Below are 24,515 nucleotides of genomic sequence, written 5' to 3' on the forward strand. Positions count from 1 at the left end.
CATGAGGTATGGTTCCTTTTAGGCTTGAAGTGCTTGACTTCAGCAACTCTACTACCCCGAATATTCCCTCATTCCACTCCCTTCCTCCCCATCTCAGCAATGTCATATTCATTTCACAGCAAACTCAACAATCCATAAACATCTTCACCTGGAAATTCCCACCTATGTGTTTTTTTTTTTTAAAGCAATGGTAACTTTTACCATTGCTCTGACTCTTCCACCTTCTTCTTTTAGGCATTCAGCTTAAAATGTCAAGCAATCACACATTTTCTAAAATTTACTTTCACCAACTACCTCTCAGAAATCAGGCCATTCAGTTTCTTTATTTTGGCAACACTCCATCATCTGCTACCCATCACAGCACACCCTGCAGTGTTGTTAGGCTGCCAAAGTTTTCCTTTTTTTGGAAAAGAAAAATGGCAAATTAAATATGACTTGGAGAAATCAGCACTATGCAGAGACACCAACAACTCACTTCCTTTGGCTCTGTCATGTTTGAAGTCCTCACTCACCTTTAACATAAAGAACCAAAGTGCACAAGACAAAGACACAGAACAGCTGAGCTACCATTTTATAGCACATTAGATTACAGCATTAGCTTAATTCTACAATAAACTAAGGGTTGTGCTATTTGTTCTGTTAATATGCTTCACAAATAAATGTGTTTTTTTAAAACAAACAAACAATAAAGTTTAGCACTCATCTTCGGTCTTTCGATTACCTCAACTTAATGTTACTTACTGTCTGATGATTAAAGAAGGCTGATACTGGTGTACAGTAGTCTATCTTCATTAAACTAACAGTGGTTGAGCAACATGTTGTTTTTCCAATGTTGTCACTCACCTTTCACACGGAGCAAAAGATAAACGGCTAGAAGAGGACAGGCTGGGTTACCCGTATGTAGCAGGTCAGCAGCCACTCTTCTCAGTGCGGTCCAAATCATCTTACCATGTTTCTTTCAATTGCACTGCTATGGATCTGCATTTTCTTCATCATCCTTCAACTCAAATCCCAGAGGCCGAAGAACTTTCCTCCGGGACCACCTGTCCTTCCCCTGCTCGGGAACATTTTGCAACTGAGCCTGGAGAACCCCTTAAAGGACTTTGAGAGAGTAAGAAAAGTTTACAATGTAATGCATTTTTCTAAAAATTGCATATTTTTTAAAAATCCCACTTAGCATAAAGTGGGTGTAAAAGTTTTAATACTAAAACGTATGAACTTTATTGTGCTTTTCTCGACATTAACAGATTCAAGAGTTGTTTTGGTTTTGCTGTTAGACAATAGATGGAAACCTAAACCTTGCACTACAATGACATACTGTAGGTTACTCAGCAACAATGAAAATGTCACCGCCAACCACAGCACACCCTGTTCACCTTGTGTGATTGCAGTCTGTATAGAGTTGACTGTCTATACAGCTGCTGATGGAGCCCACTAATCTTGCAGGATAAAAGGATGGGGCGTTTTCTCTTTTCTATTCATGTTTTTCAAAGGAGAAACCTTTGTGTTGCTCAATGGCAAAAAAAAAAGATGATGTGAGAAATGCTGTGTCACAGCGTGGCTGTCAAAGTGACATAAGACCCACATGCATCTCTACAAATCAAACACACACTAGACTTCTCTTTTGCAACTGATCAAATATCTTTACTGTAAACATTTACAGAATGTGAGTGAAACACTGAATCACTGTGAAAGTTCATGCAGACCCATAAACAGCTTTATGCACACTGAATATGCACCTCTCACATGCAATAAACCACTTACTAGTTACCGATACAGGTCCTTTTATCTTATCATTGTTAACTTTTGCTTATATATATGTGGCCCGGTCAGCAAAGGACAGGACTGACACCAAATAAAATTTAAAATGGGTCTTTATTCCCCGACTGAACTCATAATAAAGAATAAGAACAGCGTTAATTCTTTGTTTTGAGGTTAATTAACAAATGTCTCAACTTTAACAATACACTGTGCCCCTGCCTCCTCCAGTCTCAACACCGCTCATGGACACAGAACTGATCAACGGCTGTAGATTGAAAACAAAATGGAGGCCTAAGCTTTCCTACTGTGTACAAATCAGATTCCCTATACAGACAACAGCAGTGGCCTCACTTTTCTGATAAAGAAAACAAAGACAAGAAGAAAAGGAATAAAACAATCAAACACATTCACAATATTACAACACGACTAAACTCTATACCCTCAATAAAGTTAATCTAAACAGTGTTTTACAGCAAAACAGTACATAACACTTCACATCATAACACCAGGGAATAGTCGGTGACTTACTCTGACTCCAGTGGTCAGCCTGTGCTATAACACACCACCTCAGCCTATCACTGGATTTCTCCCCTCTGAAACCAGCAAGAGCAAACATAAGCTCAGTCTCTGAAAATAGCGCACACACCATGCACGCTGGATCACACGTATATGTTGTGCCTTTAGTCACTTACGCTGCTCCACTGCTCTGGCTTTTCCACACCATGCGGCAAACAATCGGTTTCTCAAGCAGCTTTGCGGCGATCTGATGGCGTACGGGACATTAGTCTGGCCTCTAGCCTCGATCTGAAATCTCGCGGGATTTCCGCATTCTCGCGAGACTAACCAGCTTCAGTGAGAATGACAACAATGCTCCACCAGGTGGGGCTGTTTAACCCTCTATTTAATCGCTTCCAATTTCACCTGGCTACATTCTCCCCTGCTAAAAGTCAACGTCCTCGGTGACTTCCTACTCCCCCATCCCTTCTCTAAGGTTGGATGTATAAAGGGCCACCCCTGCTAGTATCTGAGAGAACACATCTGGGCTAAAGGACACAGAATTACATGCTGATCTGGGTAGGTGAAACATATTTCTATGTCTCCCTGCAGTCTCTCTCTCACTTCGACGTGGAGGGGGAACGGGTGGCTCCACCTGGGCCTTCCTCTCCTTCCTTCCTCTCGGAGCGGGTACAGGCTGCGGTCCCCCTTTCTCCTCAGGGCAGCTGAAACGCCCTGATGGTGGGGCATGGTCCATGGAGTTGGCCCCCACATCACTATTAGGTGTCTCGCTCCTCCTTTGCTCAGGCACATCCTCACACTCTATTACTTGATGGCCTCCTGCTCTGTCTGCCAGCAGGTTCAAGTTGTCAGGCCCCACGATGGCCTCTTGCCCAGCTTGAGAACACCTGACTTCCTCCATCAACACAAAGTCTGGCTCCATGTCAGACTCCGACTCCGACTCCGAAACTAACATCCCTTCAACAGTGGGGGCAGCCAAACAGTGACGCTTGGTTTGCACTGGTACGGGCCCCACACATGGCCGAAGGTTGGACCTATGGACCCTCTTCTTCGGGCCTCCCTCCAAAGGTTCCACGGTATAGGTAGTCCCATGGACCTCGACAACCTTGTACACTGGAATTGCCCATGCATCCTGGATCTTATTCCTCCCAGGAGGCCTATGTCGGAGGTACACCTCCTGCCCCACCCCAACAGGTGGGCAGTACACTTTCTCCTGTTGCTGCACCACTCTTCCAGCAGCCTTTCTCTCGGCGCACTCTCTTGCTCGTGCGTGCGCATCCCGCAGCCTCTCTTGGTGGGTAATTAACCAGTCAGGCTGATCATCCCTCATTTGCTCTTGGCCCAACAGGGCATCAACCGGGAGGTGTGGATGGACCCCGAACAGCAGGTAGTAAGGTGAATACCCTGTGGTTGAATGTGGTGTGACATTGTAAGCGTACACAAGTTCTGACAGATGCTCAGGCCAACGCCGCTTCTTTTCAGGGGGAAGCGTGCGCAGGAGGTCATGTAAAGTTCTGTTGAACCTCTCACACTGGGGGTTACCCTGTGGATGGTGGGGTGTGGTCCTGGTTTTCTTTACTCCATACAACTTGCATAGCTCTGCAACCACAGCACTTTCGAAATTTCTGCCCTGATCAGAGTGCAGGCGCTCGGGCACTCCATACTTCAAAAACCATTCCCTGAGAAGGGCCTTTGCTGTCGTATCTGCCTTCTGATCTCTTGTGGCAATGGCCTGACTGAACTTTGTGAACACGTCTGTGATCACCAGCACATTCTCACGACCATCTGTGGCTCGCTCCAGCACTGTGTAGTCCACAGCCACCACTTCAAGTGGTCGAGTAGCTAAAAAAGGGGTATATGGAGCCTGGATTCTTGGGTGCGGCATCTTTGTTAGGACACATCTCTGGCACTCTTTAACCCACTGTTCAACATCCTCATGCATACCACTCCAGAAACACCTCTGTCTCAACAGTCCTAAAGTTCGTTCAATGCCCTGATGTCCCATCTGGTCATGCACACTCTTGAGGACTTGCTCTTTGAGGCATGCAGGTAGCAACAGCTGATAGCATTCTCCAAGGTGAGTATCCTCAATCACTCTGTACAAAAGCCCATCTCTTTCTCTCAGTCGGGACCACTGTTTCAACAAGGAGCGTACTGGTTTGGATAAGCCTGCTCTCTCGTGGTAAGTAGGTTTTCTTTGGCGGCCCCAGACCTTTCTCAGCACCCCCAACACTGGGTCAGATGTTTGAAAACACTGTAGTTCTGCTTTAGAGTACCCAGGCAACACAGGTATGTTATCTGGAATTACTTCAGATGCCTGCAACTGCCTGATGTTACCCTGTTCAATCCCTGCTGCTACCAAACTCATATCCAAAGATGTCCCTGTCTTGAGTGAGCTGCATATGGCTACACAGTGATCAAATTCTGCATCTTCACTATCTGGCTCGGGCTCATCAGCTGGCGGATGCCGGGAGAGGGCATCAGCTGCTGTATTGCACCGTCCAGGCCGGTATTTCACATCAAAGTCAAACACAGCTAGCTGAGCGACCCATCGCTGCTGGATAGCCCCCAAATTGGCAGTGGAGAGATGACACAGGGGGTTGTTGTCTGTGATGACAGTAAATTTGGACCCCAACAGGTAGCTCCTGAACTTCTCCGTAACTGCCCACTTGAGTGCTAGCAGCTCGAGTTTCATGCTGCTGTAATTTCGATCATTCTTCTCAGCCCCTCTGAGCCTCCGGCTCGCATAGGCTATCACCTTCTTCCCACCTGCCTGTTCCTGGTACAGAACAGCACCTAATCCTAGGCTGCTTGCATCTGTCTCAAGGATAAAAGGTAAGGTGAAGTCTGCATAGCCTAGTGTGGGAGCACTGGTTAGTCTGTCCCTCAGCAGCTCGAAAGCTTCTTGACACATTTGTGTCCAGACTGACCTGAACATCTTGTTAGCCCTCATCTGGCTAGTCTCCCTGATGCATGCATTCACAGCATCATGAAGGGGCCCTGCGATCTTGGAGAAACCTTCAATAAACCTCCTGTAGTAACTGCAAAGGCCTAGGAAGGCACGGAGCTCCCCTACAGTACTGGGGATGGGCCACCGTTTTACAACACTTATCTTGTCAGGGTCCGGGCCTATGCCTTGGGCTGAGACTGAGTGACCAAGGAACCTGACCTCAGGTTGAAGGAAGTGACACTTCACCATTTTGACCTTCAACCCTGTCTCCCTCAACCTTTTCAGGACCCTCTCTAACCTCACCAGGTGGTCCTGGAATGTTGATGAGAACACCAGCAAGTCATCCAGGTAAATCAGTACAGTCTGAAACACCAAGTCACTCATTGTTGCCTGCATGAGCCTCTGAAATGTGGCAGGCGCATTGCATAATCCAAAGGGCATTCTCTTATATTCATACAGGCCAAAGGGTGTGGTAAATGCAGTTTTGTGCCTATCTTTCTCATGTACTGCAACTTGGTGATATCCGCTAGCCAGGTCAATCGTTGAAAAGAATCTGGCGCCACAGAGTGCATCCAGACTTTCGTCGATGCGTGGGAGCGGAAACGCATCCCGCCTGGTCTTCGCGTTTAGCCTCCTGTAGTCTACGCAAAGTCTTAGACTACCATCCGACTTGCGTACCAGAACAACAGGTGAAGCATAGGAGCTTGAACTCTCCTGGATTACCCCTTTCCTAAGTAGCTCTGAAATATGCTCCCTAACTTCCTGGTACTGGTTGGGTGGTATACGGCGGTAGGGCTGGGAGACAGGCGTCTCCTCAACCACCGGGATCTCATGTTTCACTCGATCAGTGAACCCCAGGTCCTCATCATGCACAGCAAACACATCTGCATATCTCTTCAAGAGCGACTCAAGCTCTACTTTCTGCTCTGGGCTGCCGCCACAGTGCAGCCGATCTAGAAAGCTCTGTATGTCACTGGCTGATTTTTGACTGTCCCTCGGACTAATGCTAACTTCCTCCAGGTCAGCAGAAATCCGCTGAAACTTAACCTCATAGGGGTCATCTTCCACATGATGGCACTGGCTGAGAATGCCTAGCCTGGTTTTTGGGGACAACCAGATATCCTCCTGTGAGAGGTTAATAACCTGAACCGGAAACACAGATCTGTTGGATGAGACGGCAGTTGGAACAACCATCAACCCACAAGGCAGTGGTGAGTCTCCTTGCTCGAGCAGCATAGTGGAGTTGCCGCTGGACTGTCCCTTGCGCCCCCTTGCACGGAGTGTGGCAACAGACATGGCAGGTACACGCACCCTGTGCTTACTAGCAAGCCGGGCCATGGATGTCTTTCCAACTAGCTCCGCCTCTTGTACCCTACGGCAAGCTTCCCTCCAGATGGGATCCAACTTCCCATCCAGAGCTACATCAAACTCTGTGTGTATCAGCTGCCGGCATCTCTTAGCAATGTTCATTCCAATTATGCCAGGTACCGAAGGGTCTGGCTCCTCATTGTCCCCATCTTTGATTATCAAGAAACCACACTCAGGGAGAGCTACCCCAAGAACTTGTATGTCTAGCTCGACATAGCCCAAGTAGGGGAGCGGCAGTTTATTGGCTGCAGTCAGTTTGAGCCATTTAGCAGTACAGTGCATGTCCTCGTCTCCTCCATGGAGGTGGTTTCTGAAGAAACCCTCAGTCAAAGTGCTTACGTTACTTCCTGTGTCCAGTATACACCTAAGGGGGACACCCCCTATCTGAACATCTAATTCAGGACACTTGCCAACAGCCTTTTCCAGAAAACGTTCTTTGGTTAAAATGCTCTCTGAGCCTTCTGACCTTCCTCGCATTGCTCGGCTCACAGCAATGGAGGGTTCCTGTTTCCCGGCACCGTGGAGCTAGGTGCAGCAGGTGACTGACTTTCTGTCTTCCGCGGGGCAGTACACTGCCTGGCCATGTGTCCCACACTCTCACAACGCAGACATATAGGCTGACCATCACTTGTGTACTTGGGCTGGACCTTAGGCCTACCTCCCTGATTAACACTCCCTGAGCTGATATTCTGCTCAGTGAGCCCCCGAACTGCATCAGTTAGCTCAGTGATCGCCCTACCCTGCTGTGCAATCATTTTAACAACTTCCTGCAGAGTTATGGCCAGATCAGCTTGTATTTTACTGGTTGAGTCTGGTTTCTCTAAAGTCTCATCTCTGCTGTCTCCTACCAAGTTTCGGTTTCGTGCTACATTAATGTTACGGGGCCTGTCTTCAAGTGACCACATTATTGCTTCATCTCTGACATCAAATAGGTTAGAGTCGGGTTTCTCTCTAACTAGTTTACGCAATCCGCGTCTCAGGGCTGAGTCCCGAACCCCCTCAATGAACTGGTCTCTCAAAGCCAGTTGTGCGTCAGCTACAGCATTAGGGGATTGTTGGAGAGCTAGATTTAGCAGCTGAGAGAGGGCATGTGAATACTCACGAAAGTCTTCCCCATCCACTTGTCTGCGAGAATAGAAAGCATGTAATAGCTGTGGTGTGGTGCGCTTCTCTCTGAAGGCTTCAGTCAAATATGAAAATAGGTCACTAGGATGCTTAGGCTGCCCTCCCATCCGTAATTTGACCTCCTCTAGTGCTGGACCCTTTAGATGTGACAAGATAAAGTCTACCTGTTCCTCTCTCTGTAGGCCCCTCACCCTCATTATTCGCTGCATTTCTTCTATGAACTCATCTACAGTGTACACATCTTTTCCAACCTCACCACAGAAAGGTACAACATGTTTTTCTCTTGGGATGTAAACAACAGACCGTGTTTGAACATTACCTAGATTAGCAATACTTGACATTATCTCATCATGCTTCCTGCCCAGCTCTAGGACCTGTGACTGTAGCTGTGCAACTGGGTTACCTCCATCACTGAACAGAAAACCTGCATCATCTCCATGGCTGGTTCCTGCCGTGGGAGCAGCTGCCCCCACTTCCTCTTCGGACATTCTCAGGAGTCTCTGTTTCTATGTCCTTAGTGAAGTCAATTATCACAGTTCTAGCCGTTATGTATCTCCACCGAACAGTCCCAAACCAGTCGAAATTAGTCCTCTCCAGCAGCCTCTGATGACGAAGTCGGCTCTCCTCCAGAACACCAGCAACACGCACAGTTGCCTCCAAGACACCGCGCCACAGCCGTCACCCTCTCTGGCTCTCTGGAGCTGGACCTCCTCTGGCCACTACTGTTGTCTCTGTACAATATGTTCGTGCTCACTCTCAGTACAATGACCTCAAAACTTAAAGAGGAATCCCACTTCTGACACCAAAATTAGTGTGGCCCGGTCAGCAAAGGACAGGACTGACACCAAATAAAATTTAAAATGGGTCTTTATTCCCCGACTGAACTCATAATAAAGAATAAGAACAGCGTTAATTCTTTGTTTTGAGGTTAATTAACAAATGTCTCAACTTTAACAATACACTGTGCCCCTGCCTCCTCCAGTCTCAACACCGCTCATGGACACAGAACTGATCAACGGCTGTAGATTGAAAACAAAATGGAGGCCTAAGCTTTCCTACTGTGTACAAATCAGATTCCCTATACAGACAACAGCAGTGGCCTCACTTTTCTGATAAAGAAAACAAAGACAAGAAGAAAAGGAATAAAACAATCAAACACATTCACAATATTACAACACGACTAAACTCTATACCCTCAATAAAGTTAATCTAAACAGTGTTTTACAGCAAAACAGTACATAACACTTCACATCATAACACCAGGGAATAGTCGGTGACTTACTCTGACTCCAGTGGTCAGCCTGTGCTATAACACACCACCTCAGCCTATCACTGGATTTCTCCCCTCTGAAACCAGCAAGAGCAAACATAAGCTCAGTCTCTGAAAATAGCGCACACACCATGCACGCTGGATCACACGTATATGTTGTGCCTTTAGTCACTTACGCTGCTCCACTGCTCTGGCTTTTCCACACCATGCGGCAAACAATCGGTTTCTCAAGCAGCTTTGCGGCGATCTGATGGCGTACGGGACATTAGTCTGGCCTCTAGCCTCGATCTGAAATCTCGCGGGATTTCCGCATTCTCGCGAGACTAACCAGCTTCCGTGAGAATGACAACAATGCTCCACCAGGTGGGGCTGTTTAACCCTCTATTTAATCGCTTCCAATTTCACCTGGCTACATATATATATATATATATATATTTTTTTTTGCTACGTTTCCCTGAAGGTCAGTAAACAGTGAACAAACTCGGCAAATGTGTTTAACCCTTTTAGAAAGAAATATCCATCTGAATATATATCTGTATACACATGAATTTCAACACTGACATGTTATTTTGTTCCCTGCCAGCTGAGGAAGTCTTATGGAGATGTCTACAGTATTTTCATTGGCCGCAAACCGGCTGTAGTCATCAGTGGGTTCAAGGCCATGAAGGAGGCTATAGTGGCAAAGGCTACTGATTTTGCTGGACGACCCCAAGACTTGTTTGTCAATTTTGTCACCCAGAGGAAAGGTAGAACAAATATTGTATATCATATGACAAGTTATATACACCTATATTTTACTAACAAAAAAAGCCAGAATATGTGTCAACATCTTTCTCTTTCTTTCTGCAAATACTGGATTCTTAAGTTGGAAGTTTTAATGTATTATTATACACTACATGTGGGAATAATCATATTGGGAACACACACGGACTAGGAAAGTTCACCTTTTTCTAAGTATGTCCTTGTAGAACACATAAACAGACTGCAAATGAAAAATGCAGCATGATACATGATTATTAAAAAGTCCCATCTGTCTATCCATCCATCACAAAAAAGCAACAGACAAATGAAAAAAAAAAAAAACAAGGTTAGATTTAAAGTCAAAGATGAATTTCTATTCAGTGGAAAGTTTTATATTGTACTAGCCAGCATGCTCAGCAAAGTTATAACATTTCCAGTATGTCCTCCATCAGTTATTCTGGAACTGCACTAGATGAACTCTCCCTGATTCACAGTTTAAAAACAAACAAACAAACAAACAAATAAATCCTTATTTATTTTTTTTCTGCTTTCTTACCTCTTGTTTCTTTAAGGTCTGCCTTTCTCAAAGGTCCTCTTATATTATATTAGCTTTGCTGCCAGCCAGGGAGCCCATTACCTGTTGCAGCATACATTGTTAGGGCATGTAAATAATCCAAACTGATTGCAATAAAACTCCAATCACATGGTGGTGCTTTAGGTTGTATTGAATGGGACACATGAATAAAAGATGAAACAGTCCAGAAAGTAGATGAGCTCTAAAAAGAGCAGCAATGATCACAAAATGATGAAACCATAGGTGATTATTCGTTTTTTGTTTTTTTTTTCCTTTTTGTGTTGCTAAACCTGTTGTAGGGGTCATTCTGGCAGATTATGGCTCTAGTTGGAGGGAACATCGTCGCTTTGCTTTGATGACTTTGAGGAATTTTGGTCTGGGGAAGAATTCAATGGAGGACAGAATTCACGAAGAGATAAAACACGTCATTAGTACCCTGGAAAAGAGCATTGGTATGTCATCTATTGAGTTCACACACTGAATTTTGTGCGTTTGATTCTTTTATGTTCTTCTGTATTATTTTACAATACTGGGCTGTTACATTATGTCTTCCACAGGTAAAACCATGAGTCCTCGAGTTATGTTCCACAATGCGGCCTCCAACATCATCTGCCAGGTTGTGTTTGCTACACGCTATGAGTATGATGATGCATTAATCAAGCTAATTGTTCGATGCTTTAGTGAGAATGCCAAGATAATCAATGGACCATGGGCTATGGTGAGTTAATGTATCTGAGGTGATAAAGGTTATTTAGGAATGCCATTAAGGCTAAGGTTTTACAGCCACTACAACAACAAAACTAATATGAAGATATTTTGCATGTACAGTCATATAAAATTAGCACTTTGTTGTTACAATACTTCTTGGCAATAAATCCTATGCCACTGGAAGGCCTGTTTTGGGTGCAACATTTGTGAGGAAAATGCATTTGTGGGTTAAGTTGCCAGAGTTCGGTCTGTGTTACGACCATGAAAAACTTGCCAGATCTTCTCTGCCAGTGCCAAACAGTTTATTCTGCTATTGACTCTTATTTGTTGTCAGAAATCTGAAGACACAAGACATATTGGCAATTTAGCAATTTTTTCATTTAATAAACAGGAGCCCAGTAGCATGTGGAAGGTGAAAGATCTATACACAGCCGCAACAGCCTGGCACCTCCTCCAATGCAGATCAGTCAATCTGGTTGAGTTGGTCACCCTGGCATGAACAGCACGCCTGCAAGTGTGGTGCCATTTAACTGGAAATAAACATGCTTTTTAATGGTATAAGATTTATTGCCAAGAAGCATTGTTACAATAAAGAAATAATCAACCAAACACAGATTTTCTTATTTTTGTGCTGTTTATTTACCACGGTTACCATCAGGCTTTAGCATGTTAGCATGCTAATAAGATGAGTAGCACTGAACAAAAAGTAAAACCAGGATTGGTCTCCTCTCTTCATTTAAACAAATCTTTCCCTCCAGCTGTATGACACTTTTCCTGTAATTCGTCACCTGCCACTGCCCTTCCAAAAGGCCTTCAAGAATTTTGAGGTAATATTAAAAATAACTATTCACTTTGCCAGTAAGAAGATAAATCAAAGTATCAATGATGACTTTTGTGTTTTAGACTTGTAAGAGTCTCGCAATTGATTTGATCAATGAGCACAAGAAGACCAGAGTCCCTGGAGAGCCACGAGATTTTATTGACTGTTATCTGGATGAACTGGAGAAGGTGTGTGAATAGACTCAAATCACTTTTTCAGATATTATATTTTACATGGGAATGGACTTCCTTAATATGAGAAGATTAAGACATTTGTTACATTATTCTCTTTTTAGAGACGCAATGACGATTCTTCATTTTCAGAAGAGCAGCTCATTATAAACTCTTTAGATCTCCACGGTGCTGGAACTGAAACGACCTCCAACACCCTACTTACTGGTTTTCTTTACCTTATGAACTACCCACACATACAAGGTAAAACCCATGCATGTGAATATTAATTTAAATATTAGTAAATTGAATATTAGTAAATATTAAGAATTATTGTACTTTTTGTCCTGCTAAAGGCTTTCTATGTCAAATTTGCATGAATTTTAATTTACACATCATAGAATCTAAAGTGATCATACATCATCATGACTTTTACCTGTGTGGATTTTTTCATACAGTTATATAACCATATTCATAATTTGCCATATGTTGGCTGTATAGCAGGCAGAGTGCAGACTTCTAGAAATACAAAAACAAGTCAGGACTGGAGCCAGAAATGGAAAAACTCATAGACAAAAGGGGAAAAAACAGACAGAGGGTGCACACAGCATGAGGGAGGATGCAATAAACAACTGTGGAAAACTGAGGACTTAAATACACACATGAGGTTATTAGGGAGTGAGGACACAGCTGGGGAAAACAAGACACAGGTGAACAGATTTAAAAAAAATAACTAAAGATGGGGGCAGGAACATGGACTTGGCAGAGAAAACAGGAGGGAAGGAAAACAAACTCGAGGAATTAACTATAATTACAAAGAAAGCAAAACCAAGACTGAGAATAAAATCATGAAGAGAAATAAGTTAGAATACAAAACTAAAATGGTCAGAGCGAAGACCAAACTAAGCAGAAAGATGCTAAGATGAAAATCTGAACCATAAGGAAACAAAGAAACAAACTAAAGATATTTAACCACAACAGAACTTGAGCTACTGAAAAACACAAAGCACTGGGCAGAAGACCCAGGACCATGACATAATTCCACATGGACCCATTTTCTGAACCCTAAATTGTCCATTACTCTTTACATTAATTAAAAAAAAAAAGGTTAACAAAGGTTCAAGTCCCACTTACCTGAACTGCTTACCAGTTTAACTCATTTGTATTTGATCAGCTGTGAATGTGGTGCTTCATATGACTGAGATCATTTCATATTGAAATCTCAAGATGAACTGAATTAATGAAGAAGATTCCATCTGTACGGGGGGCCAGTGCAGCTTCATTACTTGTGTATATGTCTTTGCTATATTTACAGATATAATCTTATCATGTAAGCTGTATTACAAAATATGGAATTTCATGTGTGATGTTTTCTTGCCTGCACAGAAAGGTGTCAGCAGGAAATTGACCAAGTGTTGGAAGGGAAATATCAAGCCAGTTTTGAGGACAGACACAAGATGCCTTACACCCAGGTACTGTATACTGGACATGTATTGTTAAATATCATGTTAGGATTTAATTCAAAAGTTGACCCAAATGCTTGCAGAAAACGAGACAAACTGACAGATGTAAAATAAAACTTCAAGTTAAGAAACTTCAAGGACTTAATGCAATAAATTCAAAGTCAAACAAGTAAACAAGATTAACACAAAGGAAGAGTGCAAAAATGCACAGGGTCCACAATAAGACAAGAGGCTCCAGGACAGATGAAGAACAGGAGGCAGAAAACTTTGCAGACTGGTGGCTTAAACTGTTGACAAATTAGTTGTCTGGTTGCATTTTTCATGTAATCCACCCAACCGTGGCAGCTCCATTCTCATAGTAGCAATTGGTCTGACTTGGTCTACTGACAATAACAAGAGCTTTTAAGTGATTTTAAACTGCTGGGATTTCCACACCTTTTTACAGCATTTACTGTTACCAGGTCCAGATCAGTGCCATATCAGGTAACAGTGAAAGGAACCTTCTTAATTGAAAAGACCTCCATTGTTTGTGCACTGTCGCAAACATCGAGTGGTTGGTGCATGGTCCAGAATATTTAGGAAGTCTCAAATCTATCAGAACCTGAGGCAAACACACGTGTTAAATCATCAGGGTGGTGTTTGTCTCCTTTTAATACATTATATTGTACTCCAAAGGTTTTTTTTAATTTTTATTTTTATAATGGCCCTGGTTATACATGGATGTAAGGACGCCCTTTCCCCAACAAAATCCAAACACAATGAAATGTAATTCTGGCCACAGCAGTGACTTACACTGAAAAGACCTTTTATGCAACTAAGGAAGAGATTTCTTTGTCTGAGGTTGAGGGTTGCACCTAACAGGACATGCACTTGCATGCACTTGCAGGGGTAAGATTACATTTCCTGGCACTGCCTCAAAACATTCATTACTACAAAGTTGCACCACAAAGCGTGTGATAATACACATGTGACACTGCCTGAATGGTGATTGAGCTTACTGATCTCACTACTGCTGCATCCTCCTTGTTGCTTATGGGAAGAGGTCCCTGCTTCTATAGCCTCTAAAACTGGCTAATATATATATTTTGTGAAGAAGGAGTGGGAGTTCTTGCTCCCAGAAATAAAACCCTCTCTTATGTGTTTTTGTGTCTGAGCACCTAAGAGCTGCTTAAAGAGAGATAAAGCATGGAAAAACTCCTCTGTTCATCCAGGCTGTGATTCATGAAATACAAAGAGTCGCCAACACTGTTCCTCTCAGTGTCTTCCACTGCACCACTAGAGACACGGAGCTAATGGGATATTCCATTCCCAAGGTAAGGAGCAATTGGTTAAATAAGTTTTGGCAACAGACAACAAAATAACAAAGTGAAGAGCATCCTTTATGGTCTTTTTTCTTATTATTTATTTCCACCTCAGGGTACACTGATCATTGAGAATCTGACTTCAGTTCTCAATGAGGAAGGACAGTGGAAATTCCCCCATGAATTCAACCCTGAAAACTTCCTTAATGACCAAGGAGAGTTTGTTAAACCAGAGGCTTTCATGCCTTTCTCTGCAGGTAAATGAGCATAAACACACTGAGTGGCAGCACAGACAGGGACAGTTAAATCAGTATTTAATAACCTTGGGATCTTCTTCGATGTTTCAGGTCCTCGCATGTGTCTTGGAGAGGGTCTGGCGCGTATGGAGCTCTTCCTCATCATGGTGACTCTACTGAGGAAGTTTAAGTTCATCTGGCCTGAGGATGCAGGAGAGCCAGACTTCACTCCAGTCTATGGGATCACTATGACTCCCAAACCTTATCACATGAAGGTCCAACTTAGAGCACCACAGTGAGGTGGTGTGCATACATGACACAAACTTCCACTTAGTATTGAAAAATCACATAGCAGTTCAAATGGAAGTGATATACCATAAAAGTTGACTGAGACCAGATGTCTTGCATTACAATTAGTCAAAATACAGTATTTTAAGCATATCATAAGATGTCCTGTCTTACAACGACCACATGCAGGTGGGGGATGGATGACAAAGGGAATAATGAGAACAACTAAGCTGAATGAGTCTGATTCGTGTAGAAATAAAAATAGCAAAAACTGCCTGTACACTCATGCTGACCACAGTTTTATTGAAATTCAGCTTGGATATTTTTTTCTCTCTTTTTTCTCTCTTTTATTTTTCTGTTTGAAAGCTGTTTTGGAGTGAGAATAACATTTTGGGGATTCTTAAGTGGGGATGCGAGTTATAAATTTAAGAATAGCTACAATCATCCAAGATAGTCTTCCAAGAAATGTGCAAATTCATTTCTGTCTCTCTGCTGTCTAAATCATTTTATTAAGCATTTTCTTTTGGCACTCCACATTTATAAAAACTACTGAGTTTTATTTGGAGTTGTATTTTGGGGACCTGTCACCAAAGCAGAAAAATAAAACATCTACCACCTGCTACAGCATTGCTGCTATTGTTTTGCTATTTGTTGTTGTTATTGTTTGGACCAGACTCTTTACACATGTAGTACATCAAAAATGAAGTTAGAAGATGGATGTGGTCCACAGAGGGATCGCATCAGCCTTCTGGCCTACCTCAGCTAATTTGCTTAAGTTCTCCATTATTCTTAATTGGATGAAAAGATTAGTTAAATATAAGATAAGCTGATTTATGATTCTTTTTTAAGGTTTTGTACAGGATAGGCCTCAATGGGACTCATTACGGTTGCAATGAAAGCCATAAAGTGGCCCCCAAGATCATTTCAAAACCGAGATGGACAGTTAAAACGAAAAAGAACTTTCTGAAAACACGACACAAAGCGCTCCACAGGAAAATCCTGTGCGTACTTCAAAAGTGCCGGCATTTGCGGGCTTCCGGTCACAAATACCGTAATACCACTACAGGACTGTGAAGTGCAATTTCTGAGCTTTCAGGAACCGTCTGAATTTTTTCGATAGCACGAATGGTCGCGGAGTTAGGGTGAAAAGCCAGCTGATCAAGTTCCTTGGACCAGCTGACTCAGCGGTGAGACTCTACGTCTTAATCAGCTGTTCGCGCTTTGTAAGGTCAGGAAACCCGCGATTCAGCAGCGATCGCCTGGCGTTAAAGGATTATTCTGATAGACAGAGAGTAGACTGCAAATTTAAAATTTTATATCGAGCAGGCTGCACAAACAACCTACATAAGTATACTGTATACGAATTGTTCATCCCTCAGTGTAGTTAGAAGAACAAAACAGGGCAGGTCATCAGGCAGGAGTGATCACCTCCTCAAAGGCCCTTTTTTTTTCTGATTTCCAATCTTTTGTTTTATAATTTGTATTTGGGGCACTCTATTATATGTTGAGTATATAAAGAAATGTTTGATATAGGCCTAATGTATGCTTTTACATTAGTAATTCATTTTACACTTTTTAAAAAAAATTAAAATCTAAGGAGCCATTAGGGAGCCGGCTCTTCTTTGGGAGCCGAGCCTAAAGAGCCGGCTCTCTGAAAAGAGCCAGAATTCCCATCACTAGTGTCAATTAGACTGCAAAGTCAGTAAACAAGTCATTGTAATGAATGATAAAGTAACATAAAATAATGCATTTTAAAGTGCTTTAAAGAGTTAAAGCCTACAGATTTTCAGTAAATATTTTGTGTCCTTACCTTTATTTATTTTTCTCATATGTTTTACTTTTGATTTCTAATTTTGACCTGTTTTGGCTTAAAGCATTTGGGAAAACTGTAAAAATTATCAAAAAGAAATCATTATTGCTGTGTTTGTTATTTTGTGTTCAGTGGTAGTGGCGCAGTGGGTAGGTGCTCGCCTTGCAGCCGGTTGCAGATTCGAGCCCCTGTCCCTGCGCTGCATTGTGTCCTTGGGCAAGACACTTAAACCATATTGCCTAATGATAGCACCAGTCTCTGGCTGCATGACCACAGATGCTCGTCTCTGGATGAGTGATCTGGAACCATCATTTAGTTGTGTGCCTTGTGCGCACAATGACAATGAGTCTAATCTTTTGCGTAGCAGTTTTAGTAGCTTGTGTGTATGGGGTCTGGGGCAGTTCTCAATTTGTGTATACAGTACAAACAGATTCAGGTCAGAAAATTTTGACAAATCAGAATTTTGAGTGTGAAACATTCGTATGCATGGTTCATGAAATAATTTGTTTGCTCACACAGTTTGTGAACCGTGAGTATAAGAAATTAGACACAGACACCATGCATCTGCATTCTGTGGCTCTGCCTAGACATGCGCGTTATATACTCACTCACCTTTGACACAAAGAACTTTTTTTTAAGTGTAAAAAAAAAAATCTTGGCAGTGCATTCTCATACAGACATGGATCACATGGCAAGAGTGCTGATCCTACTGTTTTAATGTGATTGCCTAATACTGTATGTTGTTGACATAAAGGTAACTCTCTGCACACTTGGCACAGTTTCAGCCAATACTGCAAGTCATTTACACAGAGCATTCTGCACCCTCCATTTCTGATATGCCAATATCTGTGAAGAGATTTTTTTCTACACGGGTGAAAGGGGTTATCTATTTTTCTTTATGCACCAAATGGTAAAAATGAAAACATCAATATACTGTTCAACAAATAATTCAGTGTCTCTGTCTCTATTACATGTGCAAACCTGCTTTCAACTGTGAAGCAAATGGGGCATCAATTCAAGCTGCAGAGTGCTGGACTGTGTGCTCAAATCCCACTAAAAGATAATGGGCTTCATGCCACAATCTGTTTCTGACAGTTTGATCAGAAACATTTACATGAGTAATCTGCTGGACGTTACTTTGTGGCGTTCTCATAGTGCTCTTCCTGCTTCTCCCTGGACGAAAGAGCAGATACCGTAGAGATTAGGGTTTAATCCCGGGATCCGGGATTCCCGGGAAATGCGATCAGAACCATTTCCCGTTTCCCGGGAAACGTTAGACGGGAAACCGGGAAAAAAGTCGCGCGCGTCGATTTGAAAAGAAAGCTTCAGAATGTTAAATTTAAGGAAATATTGAGAGAAGGGTTCGTTTAATGCGAAAAGCATTACTCTTCATTTCAGGCACGTTCAGCCTCCGTTCAAGGCTTCAGCCTTCCTCTCAAGCGTTTTAATAGAGGTATTACACAGTTGTACTTTTTTCCCTCTTTAATTTGTTGAAATCGTAGGCAATGTGTTTACCCTAAGGTATTTTGTATTATATAATTTTATATTATTATATATTGTTATATTGCATTATATAGCCTATAAAATATGCCTGCCCTGAACAATAAAGAAATATCTGTTTAACTTCGAGTGTTTCTTTTCCTCGTTTGCAGCCACTTACTAACAATCATGAATTAGGATACGGGCCTAATGTGTGAAGAAAGTATCATGAAATAGATTACTTTAACATATTTCACTTTTAAAATGGAGTTGAGTAAAATGTATATTTTTTAGGCTATAAGGATTGGCCAGTTTTTCAAAAGACGATTCACAACGAACCTACTTTAACCCTCAGACACGGCGTTATAAATTTGCTGTTGCCAGAATGGCAATGACCAAGTCCTAGTGCATTACTCAAGGCCCTGTGTTATGCCATATTATAGTGTAGAACGGTAGTTAACTTTTCAATGACTATTACAGCGTTCCACTGGTGGAGATATAGTGCAACGTGGCTGAGCCTTCATCAATGCTGTGGAGATGCTGGAGATGAACCGTATTGTTTTGCACCAGTAGTTGTAAAATAGCTTGGTATAATTCCATGTACAATGCAGGAATATTCGAATTATATTTGTTAAGGGAGTGTTGAGGAACGATACAACACCGCATAGCTCGAGCACTCGAATGTCGAGATGTAAGTTTTATTGCATTAATCAAGCCGACGTTACCCCCTACTGGGCATAACAGGACATAGCTGAAAGCTGCCTCTACAATATCACAATAGGTTAAGGCCGACACAGGCTACAGAAAACAAAAAAAACTTTTTCCCGGGATTCTTTTTGATGGGATGTACAGGTCCTGGATGAGATGAACTACCTATAAAACCTGAGTGAACTGCAGGGATCATCTCATGCTACCAGCAGTGACAATGACACTTGCAAAAAGCAAAACTAGAGAAACATCAGTCAGGAAACATAACTGAGAGAGCGGTGGTGTTGCTTTGCTCTGGTGACTTTAAGGAACTTTACTTTGGGGAAAAATTCAGAACAGAGTTCATGATAAGATAAAACACATCATTGGTACCTTGGAAAAGAGCGTTTGTATGTCCAGCTGTTTGCACAGCAATTTTGAACTGTGCTGTTGTCCAGAATCTTCACTTACATTCTTCTTTCAAAGACAACCAATAGACCTCAGGCTATGGTGAGTAAAACATGTTACACAACACAAGTACCAGAGTGACTCAGCAATGCCATCAAGGAAAAGCATTTGCTGTCATGCTAACCGGTCTATGAGAATGCCTGGAGCATGCTGACATGAATGCAGTCATAAGCACTTGAGTTAAAGGTGTTCATTTGTTCTTGGTTTAGAGGTGAAACGTCTTCATGAAGTTAAAAAGAAGTCCTTGTATGTGGTTGAATATTTCAGAAAGATTCCCTCAAATTAAAGCAGTGGCCTGAATGAAATCTTTGATATTACTAAAATCATTCGATTCTGTGGTCTTAGAAATAATTATCTAATATCTGTATGAAATGTAATGGCAATCAAATCCATAAGATGCTGACATATTTGAGATGGTGGTAGACTGATGGACCAAAAGAAATATGTACCAAATTCCACTATAGCGTTACTGCTATATTGTTATTGTTATTTAGAAGTCAGACTGCACTTTGCATCTAATTATTGACTGTCAGATAAACAAGTTAGAAGTCATCTTTAGCTATAATTTGTAACCTGCCACTGCACTTCCAAAAGGCCTTTAAGAAACGGAAGATGATGTTAAAACTTCATTCTTGGCACAGATGTACTGTAAAGACAAACATGTACACATGCAGTTTGTCAGTAAAAAGAAAAAAAAAAATGACTGTGACCATAAATGTGATCATTCTTCTTCTGTTCCAAATCTCATCTACCTTTTGGCCTGCTGTATCTGCATCCACGCAGGGAACAATTTGCGCATAGCTCATTGGTTTGAATTGGATGGTTGGTTGCTAGCAGGCTCCGGCTGCCTAAAGTAGGTAACTTTCTAATGTATTTGCTTCTCTTTACCCTGCAGTATCCTGCGCTCTCATTGGCAGTCAGTTCAGTCAAATGCCTCAAAACTGAGAAAAGTTTATCTCCGGACCCCATCTCACGTCGCCAGCAGTCTTTTCTTTTTCAGACATTCTGTTGTAGAATTGTTGCTGTGCTTGTGATCATATTCCTGTTGGATGATCTAATTTTAGTCAGACAGATGGCTTCCCATTTGACTCTGGAATACTTTGGTATACAAAAGAGTTCATGGTCGAATCAGTGACTGCAAGGTTCCCAGACCCTATGGCTGCCAAAAAGCCCTCTAAATGATTACCCCTCCAACACTGTGTTTGACAGCTGGTATGACGTGTTTGTGCTGATATGCTGTTTTGGGTTGTTGTGGGGTTTTTTTTGCATTTGTGCAATATTTCTAAAATTAGAAACATTCCATCTCAAAGTGATGCTGAAAAGCTAATTCAAGCCAAGCCAAGTTTATTTATAAAGCACTTTAAAAACAGCAACCACTGACCAAAGTGCTGTACATAAAACACAATTGGACAAGAGAAAATTAAAAAAGATAAAAGATTTAAAAATTTACACACAAACAAACAACTATACAATGCATAATTTATCCTAACAATAAATTAATAAAAGAATACACACCAATAAAACAACTATAAAATGTAAAATTTAACCTAACAATAAATCAATAACATAATACACACAAATAAAACCAATAATAAAAAGCATAATTGATCCTAGAAATAAATAAAATACAAATTTCAATAGACAGCCGCTCCTATTAATCAAAGGCCAAACGAAACAAGTGGGTCTTAAGAGCAGACTTAAACGTGGCCAGTGAAGGGGCCTGTTTAATCTCTATTGGCAAAGTGTTCCAGAGTTTTGGACCTGCCACAGCAAAGGCTCTGTCTCCTCTGAGCCTCCGCTGTGTCCTCGGCACATCCAGAAAAAGCCGATCAGCTGATCTGAGAGACCGGGAAGGGGTATGTAAGTGCAGCAACTCGGAAAGATAAGGTGGGCCAAGGCCATGAAGTGACTTAAAAACAAATAAAAGGATTTTAAAATGAACTCTAAAATACACGGGCAGCCAGTGCAGTGAGGATAAAACAGGGGTAATATGCTCTCTCTTTCGCGATCCCATCAATAGGCGTGCAGCAGCATTTTGAACCAGTTGCAGACAGGCTAGAGCAGACTGGCTAACACCAACATATAAAGCATTGCAGTAATCCAGTCTAGTGGTAATAAAAGCATGGATCACAACTTCAAAACGCTTCTTCGATAGTATATTTTTTATTTTTGCCAGCTGCTAGATCTCACCACTGCACTGATCTGATCCTCCAATTTAAAATTCTCGTCCATAATAAAACCCAAATTTGTGACAGATGGCTTTACATATTGTGATAATGACCCCACGTCCACGGGGGAAGATCCACCTGGGACACTAGGGCCAAAAACAACCACCTCTGTCTTTTTCTCATTAAAACTCAAGAAATTTAGAGCCATCCATGCTTTAATATCATCAAGACACTTAAACAGGGTCTGTAAAGAGTGGGTTTCCTTGCGTTTCAAAGGCATATAAATCTGAGTATCATCAGCATAGCAATGGAAAGCAATTTTATGCTTTCTAAGAAGGCTTCCGAGGGGGAGCAAATACAATGAAAATAACAGAGGTCCTAAAATTGATCCCTGTGGTACTCCACATGTTAACGGAACAGAGGATGATTCAAACTCATTTAGATTTATGCAGAAAGACCTTTGGGTCAAGTAAGACTTAAGCCACTTCAAAACAGTGCCATGAAAACCAGCACAGTGCTCTAAACGAGAAATTAAAATATCATGGTCCACTGTGTCAAAAGCAGCCGTTAAATCTAAAAGCATTAAAATCACATGATCTCCTGTATCTGTAGTCAAAAGAATGTCATTAAACACCCTCAACAATACAGATTCTGTACTGTGGAGAGGTTTAAAACCAGATTGAAAGATCTCAAGAATATTATTTTTATCTAAAAAGGCTTTCAACTGGTTATAGACAACTTTCTCAAGTATTTTAGATAAAAAAGGGAGTTTAGAAATAGGCCTAAAATTAGATAACACAGTGGGGTCCAATCCAGGTTTTTTGATCAGTGGTTGAATTGAGGCATGTTTAAAAGATTTAGGAACAATGCCTAAGGATAAACTATTGTTGATAAGAGCCAGGACTAGCGGGCCTAAGGCAGCAATAGCCTCTTTAAAAAGTCGGGTGGAATGGTATCTTTAGGAGATCCTGAGGGCTTCAGATGACTAACAGTCTCATACAGCAAAGACAACGTAATCGGCTCAAACTGGTACAAGGCAGTCGAGCAAGGAACCGAGACTGAAGGGTCAAAAGTTGGAGGTGATATGAGGGCCCTAACATTGTTTACTTTATCCACAAAGAACCTACAGAATTCCTCACATACCTCAGGTGAAGGCTCAATACCTGTATTCTGGGGGGCATTTAAAACTTTATCAATAGTATTAAATAAAATACGAGGCTTGTGGGAATTTGACAAAATTATCCTTGATAGGTGCTCTCGTTTGGCATGTTTCACAACTACCTGGTAGTGATGCCAACAGTCCCTTAACATTTGAAAAGACACCTGTAATCTGTCTTTTTTCCATTTACGTTCAGCTTTCCGACAATCTCGTCTGGCAGCACGAGTTGTGTCATTTAACCAAGGCTCTAGCTTAATTTTAGGTTTCCTGAGCTTCAATGGGGCCACTTCATCTAATGCAGTCTGGCAGATAGAGAGAAGCCAGGAATTAATCATCTCTGTGTCTAAACATACAGACTCCGGAATTCCGCAGTTCTGTTCGATAATGGCGGAAAAACGGGCAGCAGTGAGCTGGTTTACAACACGACGACTACGTGCAGTGTATTCATGTATTTATTACCTCAAGGCTGGAATATTGTAATTCCTTACTATCAGGTTGTCCTAAAAGCTCCCTGAAAAGCATTCAGCTGAGCCAAAATGCTGCAGCTAGAGTACTGACAGGGACTAGAAAAAGAGAGCATATTTCCCCTATAGTGGATTCTCTTCATTGGCTCCTAATTAAATCCAGAATTGAATTTAAAATCCTTCTTCTTACTTACAAGGTCTTGAATAATCAGGCCCCACCTTATACTGATGACCTCATAGTACCATATCACCCCAACAGAGCACTTCACTCTCAGACTGCTGGCTTACTTGTGGTTCCTAGGATACTTAAGAGTAGAATGAGAGGCATGCCTTCGGCTTTCAGGCCCCTCTTCAGCTCCCAGTTTGGATTCAGGAGACAGACACCCTCTCTACTTTTAAGATTAGGCTTGAAACTTACCTTTTTGACCACGCTTATAGTTAGGGTTGAATCAGGTGACTCTGAACACTTGAGGTGACTGGTTGTTGCTACATGAATAAAATTGAATTGACTTGAGTTGATTTGAATTGAATTGAATATTGTAGGGTCATTTCTTTGTGGTACAAAAAGCTTTGAGGCGACTGTTATTGTGAATGGAACTATATAAATACCCATGAACTGAAATGAAAATGAACCTCTTTCTGTATTGTACTTTCATGCTTGATGTATTAACTGGTGTCGGAAGAAATATTTATTTCCTTTAAGAGATTAAAACTATAAATACTACAATATGAAAAGTACCGTGGCCCTCCATTTGATATTTTACTGCAAAAGTAAAAAAGTAAAAGCAAAACAATTGCGTTGGGTCTCAAAGTTACATAGCTGCAAGGTAAATGGCCACTGTGTTACTATCATATTAGTATGAGTGGGATGGGGTACAAATTTCAAATACTAAATGGAAATATTTGAGGAACTAAATGATCAAAACTGTCCAAAACACTGTGATGACATGAATGTAATGTACTGTAAATCCCCTGAACCAAAGTACATG

General features: G+C 41.8%; 1 protein-coding gene across 2 annotated transcripts; it reads left to right on the top strand.

The window, feature by feature from the left end:
* The first annotated feature begins 873 nt into the window (after positions 1-873).
* LOC115782037 (cytochrome P450 2F2-like) lies at positions 874-15,918 on the top strand. 2 transcript variants are annotated; one of them, XM_030732016.1, is made up of 11 exons: positions 874-1,111; positions 9,574-9,736; positions 10,605-10,757; positions 10,863-11,023; positions 11,772-11,840; positions 11,917-12,021; positions 12,129-12,267; positions 13,390-13,475; positions 14,678-14,779; positions 14,883-15,024; positions 15,115-15,918. In XM_030732016.1, the coding sequence occupies exons 1-11, from the start codon at positions 950-952 to the stop codon at positions 15,300-15,302; spliced, it is 1,470 nt and encodes a 489-aa protein (XP_030587876.1). In that variant the 5' UTR covers positions 874-949; the 3' UTR covers positions 15,303-15,918. The 2 variants fall into 2 exon arrangements, with proteins under 2 accessions (XP_030587876.1, XP_030587877.1); XM_030732017.1 differs by having other exon boundaries at positions 10,863-10,921.
* The last annotated feature ends 8,597 nt before the right edge of the window (positions 15,919-24,515 follow it).

Source organism: Archocentrus centrarchus, chromosome 6 (genome assembly GCF_007364275.1).
Source record: "Archocentrus centrarchus isolate MPI-CPG fArcCen1 chromosome 6, fArcCen1, whole genome shotgun sequence".
NCBI classification, from domain to species: domain Eukaryota; kingdom Metazoa; phylum Chordata; class Actinopteri; order Cichliformes; family Cichlidae; genus Archocentrus; species Archocentrus centrarchus.

Excerpts from the sequence above, each read along its gene's own strand:
- LOC115782037 (XM_030732016.1), top strand. The coding sequence starts at position 950 with ATGTTTCTTTCAATTGCACTGCTATGGATCTGCATTTTCTTCATCATC. Across the intron at positions 11,841-11,916 it reads AGGCCTTCAAGAATTTTGAG|ACTTGTAAGAGTCTCGCAAT; the intron begins GTAATATTAAAA and ends TTTGTGTTTTAG. Across the intron at positions 15,025-15,114 it reads TTTCATGCCTTTCTCTGCAG|GTCCTCGCATGTGTCTTGGA; the intron begins GTAAATGAGCAT and ends TCGATGTTTCAG.